Here is a 12852-nt window from a genome sequence, read left to right as displayed (position 1 = left end):
CAGGAGCAAGAAGAAATTCGTTGTGAAATTTTAAGTCACATCACCAATATGGGGCCCAATTTTCTTATCAATAAAGTTGGCTAGAGCAGGCATTTTCTCAGGGCCCTCCTGGTTCTAAAGTTCTGTGGGTCTATGCAGTTTTTCTTAAACTGAGATAATTTGCATGGACTCAATCTAAAAAGGAACAGTGACTCCTTATATTATCCTGAAACTCTGGCAGATAGTATAGCAGCATGATCACAACTGCTAAGACTAGTTCTTCGCCCAGAGAGTACAGGAAATAGGTTTGAGAGCTCCATTACTCTGAAGCCAGTTTTCCTGCCAGCTGATTCACTTGAAGGGGTTTTTTCTCAGCTTTTGAGGGGCTGGTAGCATAGCTTTACTATTCAATAAAATAGTTTCCAAGATCACTTTGGAGATCTGGGGAAGAGGCACTTCTCTCTTCCAGAAGGGTCAAAGTACCCCAAAGAGCAATTACAACCACTTCCCTGGGCATTTTTTGGTTTGTCTAAAAAAGATTAAATCTTTGAGGTCCCTAAAGACAGACTAAAATGTGTAAACTTCAGGCCGTAAGTCTTCAGTTAAATGGAAGGAATACATTTCTAAGAATAAGGACTATTTGAAGATGAAATTATCATTTAGGAAGATAATTCAAGCCATCAGAACTTGAAGTTTTGATGGTTAATTAATAAAGGTGAACTCTGAGGTCTTTTTAAACCCAAGAGTCTATGAAATAATACCTAAGTAGTTATAAATTTTAGTAACTAAAATTATTGAAAAAATTCAAAGTTATAGACATTAACTTTAGTTCATGTATTTATAGTTGTATTTTTCACTTATTTTATACTTTCTTAGCATGTTATGATTTCTTATATATTTCAATATCTAGTGAATTTTAAAATCATTTCCTAGACCTTAAAGTCTAATATTTAAATATAGAGGCTTATAGTTATATCTTTGATACCATAGCTATATTTTATTGCATGTCAAGTACCTACTTGGGAACATAACCTTGATTATGACATTATTCCCAAGGAGGGAAAATGACTTCTGCAAAATAAAATATTTTAGTCTAGAATACTTGATCATTCCCTTCCCTGCTCTTCCTTCTTGAACAAACAAATAAAATGAGCAAAATAAACAAAAACAGCAGGGACTTAAGTAAAACAAACATTAAAAAGAATTTAATTCATGAGATACATTGCAGTATATATGTATGTTTGAATGTGCATAGAAAAGAAATATCTCGAAGGATACATATCAAATTGTTAACAGTTTACCTTGGGGGTGTAGGACTGGGGTAGGGTGAGGGGAGTGCTCTTATTTCTAAATTCATATACTTTTGCATTGTTTGAAATTTTACAATGATAACTCACTACTTTTATAATAATCAAAACCATACTAGAAATTTAAAAAATAGAAATAGCAACAAAAAGTAAAACACACATATACACATTAGTTTAAAGAGCTACATTGGAGAATTAAATCACATGGCACACTTTTTCACTAATACTGTTGGTAAATATAATCAAAGAAACAACATTAGAGAAGCCACTTTTAGCAATATCCCAACCAGGGGGTGGGGTGGGAGTGGGGTGGAGGGGGTCAATGGGGGAAAAAAGGAAGATCTGTAATACTTTGAACAATAAAAGTTTAAAAATTTTTAAAAAGTCCCTTGAGATAAGAGCCCTTAAACAGTGACCCTTCGAGGTGGATTATTAAACCTGAAAGCTGGGCTTACCTATTTCTGGAGGATCTATACTATAGGAAAACATGTCAATCTGAAAACTTCAGACAAAAGAAATAGCTTCACAGAAGTAACCTGGAATTCTAAAACAGTTAACCAAAGGCCAGAAATTGGGGGTGTGAGAACTCTACCCAGTCCAGCCACAAAACTAAATCAGTGAAATTTTGGTAATCTAGGGATATAGATTAGGGATTTCTACTTCAGGCATCTGCTTATTATTTTTTCCAATTTCTCAATTGGTCTGTTTTCTATCTCAATGATTGTAACCTAAAAATACTGCAACTGGAAACCCATCTAGATTCAGTTTAGGTTTATTCTTCTAGTTAAAGAACCAGAGAAACTTGAGACTAATGTTTTTCCATTATTCATTTTTTCCCTCATAACTGTTTCTAGCTACTTAATGAACATTTTGGGAGATAATACTTCTGATTTATCATGGGTCCCTTAAGTTCTATATTTGAGGAAATCTTTTTTTCTCATGTTCTAGTTTTTTCTTTTATTGAAGTCATCAGAGATGACAAACTTTTTATTATGAACTTTTTTCTTCCAACAAAGGGTTCTTTAGGTTGATGGTTAAATATCCTCATTAAAGTCAGGGCATCTGTAACTGGAGGTTCCATCTTTTGTAAGCTACATAATTAAGAACTTAACCAATAGAATTTTGCACTCCTGAAACAGTGTTCCTGACCTAGGTGTCAAAATTTGTGTAGGATTACACTCACTGCATAAGTGTGAGTAGTACCATGGGAAATTTGACAAAACTTAATCAGAATATTATTATAAACAGCAGACACAAAGGGTATATAAAGTCATAATGGCGAAGCCATTTTCAAGTTACAACAGCTGGAATGTTGCTGTTTCTTAATGAATTATAGTATTTTCATTTTAAAAAAGTAGAAAACAGCAAATGATTCATCATAATGCATATAAAGTACTTAACATGATGCCTGGTAACACAATAACCATTGAAGGAAAACCGACTCTAATGTATGGATTAAAACAATAAACAAAAATATAAGAACCCAAAATAGAAGAGCTTTAAAATTGATTTCCTATAGTATGTAGTTAAATGGAAAGTCGAAGCTCACAGAGAGCAGTAAGAAATTCTGCATTTTCTGGATCTATCTTTTGGGCCCTCTCATAGTACTCAGCAGCTTGCCTCTTTTCTCCCTCCAGCTTGTAAACAAACCCTAGGGCACTCAAACTCTGCACATCAGAAGCATTGTGACCAAGTCTCTTGGTAGCCAATTTCTTCAGAGCACTTGTCAGTTTGGTGCGTAGGGATGACCTGTCTTTGACCTTTAAGGCTTCTAAGTAATGATGGATGGCAGTATTTTCTGATTTACGGTGAAATTCCTGAAAGCGGCCATAGTGGTAGTGGATTTGATGTTTGTGATCATCAGTAATGTTCTCCAGACGAAGGGCTTTCTGGAAAATGTCTTCAGCGTTGCTATACTGGCCTCCCTCAGCATACATGTTGGCCAGGTCTGTGTAGGCAAATGCAAACATAGAGTCTCGTTCCACAGCTGCCTTGAAATGAAATATAGCAGATGTAATCAGCCCATCAACTTTCAGTTTATCTTTGCCTTTAGGTCTGTTGCGCGTGGCCTTCTTGATTTGGATCATTTGTGCCCTATAACAAAGTCCCATTTGGTGATGCAGGAAAGAAGAGGTTGGTGTCACCTCCAAGGCCTTTTTCAAAAGTTCAAGAGCTTTGTCCCAGGAATTTTTTCTCCTGTAGAATTTGGCTGCATAACGAAGGACATAAGGTTCGGATGATATCTGGTCCAGGATTTCCTCAATATACTTTTCCCCTTCAGCTTCTGCATGTACATCTTGAAGCTTCAGTGCCAGAAAAACCTTAATGTAGGTGTTATCTGGGTTCAGGGTAACAGCCTTCCTCAGAGGGCCCAGAGAGAAGCTCTTTATAGAACCTTCTCTGTCAGAATCATCCAGCCGATACACTGTAATGGCATAGCCGATGTTAAATTCTGGATTGTCTGGTTCCACTTCCAGAGCCTTCTCAAAAGCTGTTTTAGCCTTTTGGTAATACTTTCCCCCAAATTTCAGGAGTGCCCACCCTTTCTCACAGTCAATCTCAGGACACTCCAATTTGTAGTTAAAAGGACTGGACATTTTTTTACAGACATTCTCTACCTTGTCTGTATACTTCTGAGCTTCTTTAAGCTGGTCCATGTGGTAATACACCCAGGCATAGTTTCCCCAAGTGACCAGACTTCGTACTTCTTCTTTGTCTGAGTGTTCCCTCTGGATTATTTCTTCTGCTTGTTCCAAGCACTCTAGGGCATCTTTATTTTGGCCTTTTAGGTGTTTCACATAGGCCAGTAAGTTATAAAGAGTGAGTCTGGATTTTGTGGTAAGAAATTCAAGCTGTTGCCCAATTGTATCTTCCACATCAAACAGATCAATGTCTTCCTTAAGTAAATTCCATGTAAAGTGACATTCTAACTCCAACAGAATGGCCTTCAAGGAGTCCTTAGGAATCTCACTGTCAAAGATAAAATCCTTTTTAATTTCTGAATAAAGGAAACAATAAATTTTTAAACCTTAAATACTGTTCCTTACTTAATAACCAATTTCATCTTTTATTTGATCTTATAGTTAAGCACAGGCTCCTATAACTTTATACTAGTTTCCTCTGTGTACAGTTATGTCCTAGAAATATTTCATTAAATTCTCATTATTTATTGCAAAATTCTGGAGATGATAGTGTTTTCTATGCTACAGGGTATCTATTTCCTTTTGGCAGTCACTGTCCCACAGGGACCACCTATTTTCAGAGAGGAGAATTTAAATGTTTAATTTACTAGCCTTGAAAATTAAAAATAAATATATTCACAGTCAATAATTAATATAAAATTTTCATTTCTGTATTATTAATGAAGGGAGAGAAAAGGGAGAGAAAAGAGAGGGTGAGGAATAAGAAGCACAGTGAAGGAGACAGAGAAACCATACAAATATACTATTTTTGCAGAGAAAGGAAGAAAGGAAGGAGGGAGGGAGGGAGAAAAGAAAGCCTACAGAGAAAAGGCACAGGAACAGACAGGAACAGGCATACCAAGAGATGGAGAAAAGCATAAGTTTGAGAGAGATAAAAAGAGAATAACAGATTTAGAGAAAGATGGGGAAAAGGCAAAAGAAAACAATAGATTTTCATGTAAGTGCCACATCTTTCTGACCTCTGGGGTTGTAGACAGTAATAAAGGCTGATGCCTATTATTAACTTAACATTGTCCGTAACATTCAAATATCTGTTGAGCTCTCCTTGGGAAGGCACAGTATGAGCTCTGCAGGACCCAGTGGAAATGCTGTCTGAACTAGGAAGGCAAAGGGGAAGGGATAGGAGTATTTATCACTGAGAGCCTTTTCTGTTCGATGTCTTCTGAATAACTCTGAGGCTGTAACTGTGAACAAGATTTAAAAGTAAACTTATAAAAGACTTACTAAGCCCGGCCGGGTGTGGCTCAGCAGTTGAGCATCGACCTGGGATCCAGGAGATCGGGGTTCGATTCCCGGTCAAGGCACATACCCGTTGCAGGCTCTATCAATGACTCTCTCATCATTGATGTTTCTATCTCTCTCCCTCCCTCTCCTTTCCTCTCTTTGAAATCAATAAAGATATATTTAAAAAAAAAACAAAAAACCTTACTAAAAATTTATTAAAAGACTTAATAGAAAAAACAAGACTTAAGTCAATTACAACCCAGCATTCCAATAAAGTTCCATGGAAGTGATCCAGAATGGGTACATAGTCCTAATGCTGTGGAAATCTGTGGGTTTTTTACTTGGCAAGGATCCCTTCTTTTGGTTTTCCTTTGTGGAACAACCTCTCACCCTATCTCAGTCCATGTGATTTGAGATGGGTGTCCACCCTTCACTCCAATCTGTGGGAAGGCACAAGATATTCCAGCAATTTCTTGGTTCCAGTGATTTATCTGAAAAATGTCCAATTAAAATACAATTTTGCTGAAATGGCACTTTGCTGAAACTATCTCCCTTTCTTCTAAAAAAATTTAAACTGGTAAATACAAGCTTGGAGTGGCCATCTTTCCAAATTCTTGGGGAAAGCCTGCCTGAGAAAGAATCTAACATAGAGGAAAGCAGGACTTAGACAGGAAGACAGATGACTCATGATACTGACTGGATTCAGTCTTGCCTGGATCACCTGGTCTACTCATGGACTTCTGTTTACTTAAGCAAATAATCTCTCTCTTCTTTTTTAAGCCAGTTTGAATGGGTTTCTTCTGTCTGTAACTGACAAAAGTCCGCATTAATATACCTAGTTTTATTTGTTTGTTTATTTGTTTGGCTGATGGTGAGGCAGTTGGTAAAGTCTTTCTAAATCTACTATTGGCCATAATTAAAAGTCACAAGAAATATACAAAAAAATTACTTAGGGTTTCTCTCAAAGAAGAAAATGCTCTCATCATGGGATGAACAGTGTATAGTGTGTATGAGTGTGTATTTCCTGTTCTGCAGCACACAGGACCCCGCTTGTATGTACAATGTAAATATGTATTTGTATAAATATTTATGGGAACTATAGTAATATTTCCATCAATGAACATTTATTGATCATGTCATATCATACACGAGAGGCAGTATTCTAGTTGTAGTGGATATAGTAGTGAACAGGATAGAAAAAGGCCCTTTCTTAATGGTAACTCCATTCTGGAAAAGAAAGGAAAAGGTGTTGACAGAAAATAAACATGTATACGAATAGGTGGACAACATAATTCCAGACAATAAATGTTAAGAAGAAAAAATTCAGAGTAATGGGATTAAGTGCTTGTGGTGGTGGTGGGGGTACTTTAGTTATGATCGTCAAAGTTGTGAAAAGGGGGCAACTGAAGCAAGATCTCAACAATGAAAAGGATGCAGTCATTAAAGATCTGAGGGCAGAATGGTCTAAGCCAGTGCTTCTCAACCAGGGTGACTTTGCCTCCCAAGGGACCTTTGGTCATGTGTGGAGACAATTGTTGGTCACCATGGAAGGAATGACTACTGGCATCTACAGGATCAAAGCCAGGGATACTACTAAATACCTATAATGCACAGGTCAGCCCTAACAACCAAGAATGATCCAGTCCAAAATATCAATAATGCTGAGGTGAGAAACCCTGGTTTGGGCTGAGGTACCAGTGAGGGCAAAGGCCATGACGTGGGAACAAATTTGGGAGTGTTCGGGGACAGAAGGAAGTGTGGCTGAAGCATAAACAAAAAGGAGAGTAGCAGGAGATAAGGAAGGAGTAAGTAGTAGCCAGGGACAGCTGACGTAAATTTTACTCTAATCACAATAGGAAACCATTAGAGAAAAATTTTTAAGTAGGGAAAGGAAAATTTTTGACCTAGGCTTTGAAAAATTGTTCTGGATGCTTTGGGGAGAATGGTCAATAAGACAGTCAAGATAGGAAGTTGGGAAACTAGTGGAAAAGCTATTTATTCAACAAATATTTATTGAGAGCCTACGGTATGCCTGACACTGTCCTAAGTGTTGGGGATACAACAGTGAACAAAACAGAAAAAGAATCCTGACTTCATGTAGCTTACATTCTAACCGGGTGTTGGGTGTGCCATAAAAAGACAGAACAATACATGAAGATATGGAGTACGTGATATATACTAGTGCTAAGGAGAAAAATAAAGCAGGAGAGGGAAATGGGGAGCCGGCAGGAAATGGGTAGCATGGCCAGAGCAAATCTCCCTGAAAGAGACACGAAGGCAGCTGTTGAAGTAATCCAAGGAGACATGATACAAGCTTACACTCGGGCTGCAGTAGTGTGTTAGTGAGGACTGGATGGTTATATTTCGGAGGCAGAGCTGACAGGTCTTTTTGATGGACTGGGTGTGGGGAAGCCATGACGGGAAGAGGGAAGAAAGCATGATTCCTATGCTTTTGACTCCAGGAGGTAAGTGGTAAATCAAAAGGGTTATTTGGAAATGTTAATTTGGAGATGTCTATTAGATATTCAAGTGAAGATGTCACCTGAATTGCAAGATGGACTATAAAGCAGAAGTGAAGCTATTTATTGTTAATACTCAAATCTTCATCTTCAGACCCAAACTCCTAACCATGGTTGCTATGCCTTTCTTTATCCAGCCCACGTCTACTTCTCTAGTCTTCACACTACTTTCCTCTCATGCACTGCACTCCAGCCATACTGGCCTTTAAAAAAATCCTTTTTGTGTATTATTTCTTACGCCAAGTATGTACTACCTCAGGGAGTATGTACCTTCCTTTTATTCCCTTCTCTGAACTCCTCCTGAGAGCGCTCGAGGGCTCACTTATTCTCTTAATTCTGGTCTTTGGCTCAAATCTCAGCTCTCTGAAGAGACCTACCTCTGACTACCTAGGATAAAAGTTGCATCCCCACCTTGCCAGTCATCCTAAAGTCTAGTCTATCACGTTTTCCTGTTCTTTATGGCACTTCCACAGATATTTGCTGGGGGTTGGAAAAGAGAAGAGAGTATTTTGAATCCAATATGACATTAAACTGAATTGGACTGAGCCAAAACTGACAGAAAAATTAGAGAACTGGATTAATTGCAAAATCAGTAGTAGTGATTAGTAAAATAAAACCAGCCCTCACGGGGGGCACAGTTAGTGTCATTCCTAAAAGGCTGAGGGTTTGATTCCCCATCAGGGCACATAATCTAATATATTACTCCATGAAATGTTTTCCAATTTTTATAAATACTAAATGTGAATATTAATAGTTGACTTAATATATTTGGTAGACACTTAAAGTAGCTTATTAATTTTCATTTTTATAATTTTTTCACATTTATTCTCTTTCTCTTTGTGTATATAGATATACACATACTGTATACACAGGTCCCACATTTTAGTGATTGTAGGTTCTAGACTAGAGCTTTCCAAAAGAACTTCCTGCCATGATGGCAATGTTCTTTCTTAGCTGTGCTCTAAAATATGGTAAACAGTAGCCACACATGGTCACTGATCACTTGAAATGTAGCTTGAACAATGAAGAAACTGAATTTTTAGTTTTATTTATTTTATTTAACTTGTCATATAGGACTGGTGGCTACTGTATGGGACAGTTAGAGAAACTGGGCCTTAGGGCTTAATGGATAAAAAGGCCTCAAGCCCAGCAGCTTAGAGCTCTCATTTAACTTTAAATTTCTGCTATTTTATTCAAGGAGAAGAGCTAAATTAAATGGGAAACAAGGATATATTTGAAAAACAACTTTATGCATATCACCTGGGTTCACCACACATTCAATAGTATAAATACTATTAATAATATACTGTCTAGAATCATGAGTACTTAAAAAACAAATAAATAAGCTACCATTCATTGATGGTTTACTACATGCCAAAGCAGTGTGCCAAGAACTTTACATAAATTACATTAATTTTTATAAAAACCTCCTATTATTTTCAGTTTTATGACGAGGACTGGCAGAGAGTTTAAATTACATGTTTAAGGTTACACAGCTGTAACGTGCCTGAGCCAAGATCCCAAACTGATTCTGCCTGATTCAAAAGCTATGCCTTTCAACCATAATACTATACTACTTCTAATATACAAATTGGAGGGGTTTTTGTGTGTGTTTAGAATAGTCTGCTTTAAAACATAGGATATATCTAATGTATATAAAATTCACTTTGCCTCAGGAATACCTAAAGAGAAAACAGGAAGAGGTTTTAGAGCAGCTTAAAGAGCAGGTAAGAGGTTTGTGTGACTGACCATTGGAAAAGACATACCAGATATTTAAAGGTCTCAGGTTAAGAAAACAATAATTTCATACATGAGCCCTAAAAGTCAAAGCATTCTACTTTGTTGGAATTATTTTGAGATGGAGCTACTTCTCACCAGGATGTGCTTCGCAGTGTTTCAGATAGGGAGTGGCAAAGAAATTAAAGACAATTAGCTATTCTCTCAAACAACAAGAGAGCTGGGTAAAAATATGTTAAAAGTGATCCAAAGGAAGTGCAAGAATCTTAGTTAACAAAGATATAATTATCATAATTAAGATAAGTGAATTATAATACTTTCCCCCACAATCCAATGAAAGACTTTCTGTTGTATATGCTGATGCCCTTCCAAAGTATTTCCTCTCTCTCTGATCTCTCCCCTGAATTCCAGACTTACCTACTTTTTAGTTCAAATAAACATATCCAACACAGAAATTTGGGTCCCTTGAGTCTGTTCCTCCCTCAGTCTTCCCCACCTTTCTTGGCACATGTTCCACAGGCAAAATAACTGAGGAATAATCTTTGATTCCTCTTCTCGCAACTCTTCATCCAAATCCAACAGGAAGTCCTGTCAATTCTACCACCCAGATACACTTCAAACCCACCCACTTTTCTCCATTTCCACCGCTATTTACCTGGCCTAAACCTCCACCTCCATTACCTTTCCTTTGAGTTGGGACAAAAATCCCTGCTCTATTCTTGGGCCCCATACAGTAACTAGTAAACTTTTGAAAATATAAACCACATTGTATCAGTCTTAAAATCACCAAATGGCTTCCCAACACCCTTAGATACTCATCCAGCCACGTCCTACAAGTCCCTAAAGGAGTTGGCCTTGTCTACCCATCCAACCTTCTCTCCTACTACTCTCCCTCCTCACTCAGTTTTAGACATATTGACCTGCTTCTTACAGTGAACACACCAAGTTCAAGGACTGTTACACCTGTTGTTTTTACTCTGTTTGGAATGCTCTGGTCCTAAATCTTTGAGTGACTCTCTTCCTGTAACTCAGCTCAAATATTCACTATTTAAGAGGCTGCCAGAGGCAGAGCTATCTAAAACAGCCTCCTCCATTCTAGATCCCTCTTAGGCCATTACACTGTTTTATTTTCCTTATAACTCTTACCACTTTCTGAATTATGTTGATTACTCATTTATCTACTATTTGTCTATTTCCCCCATTTAAATGTAAGCCCCATGAGAATAGAGGCCTTGTTCTGATTTTATTTTTTCACCCCTGTGTCCCTAGCATCTATTATTCCAGATATAACCGAAGTTCAACAAAGACATATTTGTTGAATGAATGAATGAATGCAGTTACATACTGATAACGTCTGGCATGTCCAGTCCAGAGGTGTAGGCTTAGCATAAAGAACACATGAGTTTCAGATGAAGGAATTCCTGCTAGTTCTTCTATTCTGCTAATGGCTCCAAACTTTTTCCCACTTCAGTCTTCCCTCTCCACTTGTCTTTATATCTTGGCATGCTCTCTCTCTGGCTCCATGTTTGAATTTTGAAAATAGGTTTTGAACTGTTTCCTATGGTCCTCACTGGGAAACCTGGTATGATTCCCCCTTGATACTTGTTGCTTCCTCTGGAGTAACTGCACCGAGATCATGGGCAAGACTTGCCATGCCCTTACCAGCCTGCCCAGATCTACCACAATATGAGCCTATCAGCCCCCTGTCCATTCACTGAGTAAAATGAAACTGGCCTCTGTTCTGAGGGTTTCTAAGGCTGACCAACGAGATAAGTCCTCCTCTTCCCCAGTGATCCAAACTCTCTGCCACTCAGCTCAGTTCCAGCCCAGCCCAAAGATGATGAGGAAGGCTGCCTGGGGTATTATGAATGTGGATGTGAGATCTGAAAGGGACAGTCAGCCACTGAAGCGCTCTGCCCATCTGGCCGGCCGCGAGAAGTTTTACTTTTTTAACTTTGCCAACGTAATTTTTTAACTTTGCCTCTGGAAAGCTAGCAGAGAGAGGCTATTGTGTCCTAACAGGCAACATTTATCTTTCAGTAATTTTTTTTCCAGTTAGAAGCAGTCTTTCACTGTCCTTGAGAAATGGTCCCCAGTGGAATCCACCCCTCTTCCACTCCATCCTATATACACATAAACATAAACATATACAGTGCACCCCCCTTCCCTCGTTTCTTCAGGCCTTTCCAGATACCTCCCTCCCTTCTTACAAATATCAGAAGTTAGGGACTTATTATTGTTGTTATTTTACTTCTAATAATTAATAGTCCTAAGAGATGGATGCCATTAATTTTCTACAGATAAGAAACAGATTCAGTCTAAAACGCTTTGGGCCACCCAACTGGTAGAACAAAGGGTTATCTGCTTCAGGCGCCCAAGGTCTTAACCTCTTATTCCTCAGCTTTATAAACGCAAAAGCTTCACTAACCGTGCGCCGGGCAGGGTGCTCGCCCTGGGGGTACCAAAAAAGGTGAGGAAAAGCCCTGTCGCCATCCATCGGTCAAGGAGACGGATAAAGGAATCCTCATAAAATAGGGAACTGGGTGGAACAATAAAAATCCGTACGTGGCTCAAAGGTAGCTCAGAGGCAGGGGAGAACTCAGACCCAGAAATCAGAAAGGCAAAATGGCAGAAGGAGACAAATGGGCGGCCTGGGGCTGCGGCCAGACGGCCTCTGCCAAAAGGAGGGAGAGGCAGCTGCAGGCTTGGGAAGGGGGAGGGAAGGCGATGGGCCCACGGAGACCCGTGCCCCGCAGCGGCCCCTCCGAACGGCCCTCGGTCACCACCCAGGCGCCGAGGAGGGCCGCGGGGAGAGGACAAGCCTCCGGGGGGCGTCGCCACGACTCGCGGGCCGACAGTCCCGGCCGTAGACGCCTAGGAGGATCGGGACCCCGGGGAAGGAGCCGTCCGGACGTCCTCCCCGATAGGCCCGATTTCAGACGCCGGGACCTGGACAGGGTTCCGGGGGAGCGTCCCCAGCCAGACGCCTGGCTGCTCGGCGCCGGGGGGCTCAGCCTGCGAACGGGCGGGGGCCCTGCGCTGGAAACGGAATGAAAGAAAAAGACCGATTGGAAACAAAGGCCCTCGCAAGGGGTGGGTGGAGAAGCGGGGAAAGGCCTTACCTCATGGCGGCTGGGCTCTGCAGTCGTCCACGCAGGCGGCGGACCCCTAGGGCTTGGTCGGCTTTCTGCTCAGGACCGGGATGCTGCGCTACTAAGCGACGGGCGTGCGCGTGCGCGTGCGCGTGCGCGGCCGGCGTGCGTGCGTGCGGCCGGCGTGCGCGCGCTTCCCCCCCGAGGCGTCCGCAGAGCTAGGTCGATGCCCGGGCGTCTGTCTTTGTTACCGGCAGGACCGGAGCGGGAAAAGGAAACTAGATGGTGAATC

The 12852-nt window shown here is 40.1% G+C and overlaps 1 protein-coding gene across 1 annotated transcript; it reads right to left on the bottom strand.

Moving 5' to 3' along the window:
• Nucleotides 1–1162: 1162 nt before the first annotated feature.
• IFIT5 (interferon induced protein with tetratricopeptide repeats 5) lies at nucleotides 1163–12813 on the bottom strand. Its single transcript, XM_081157584.1, has 2 exons — nucleotides 12591–12813; nucleotides 1163–4256 (listed from the first exon to the last, which is right to left on the bottom strand). The coding sequence occupies exons 1-2, from the start codon at nucleotides 12593–12595 to the stop codon at nucleotides 2813–2815; spliced, it is 1449 nt and encodes a 482-aa protein (XP_081013710.1). The 5' UTR covers nucleotides 12596–12813; the 3' UTR covers nucleotides 1163–2812.
• Between the last annotated feature and the right edge of the window lie 39 nt (nucleotides 12814–12852).

Source organism: Miniopterus schreibersii, assembly GCF_964146895.1.
Source record: "Miniopterus schreibersii genome assembly, chromosome: 14".
NCBI classification, from domain to species: Eukaryota; Metazoa; Chordata; class Mammalia; order Chiroptera; family Miniopteridae; genus Miniopterus; species Miniopterus schreibersii.
The sequence above is the reverse complement of the archived record's forward strand: the minus strand, read 5'-3'. Positions and strand labels throughout refer to the sequence as shown.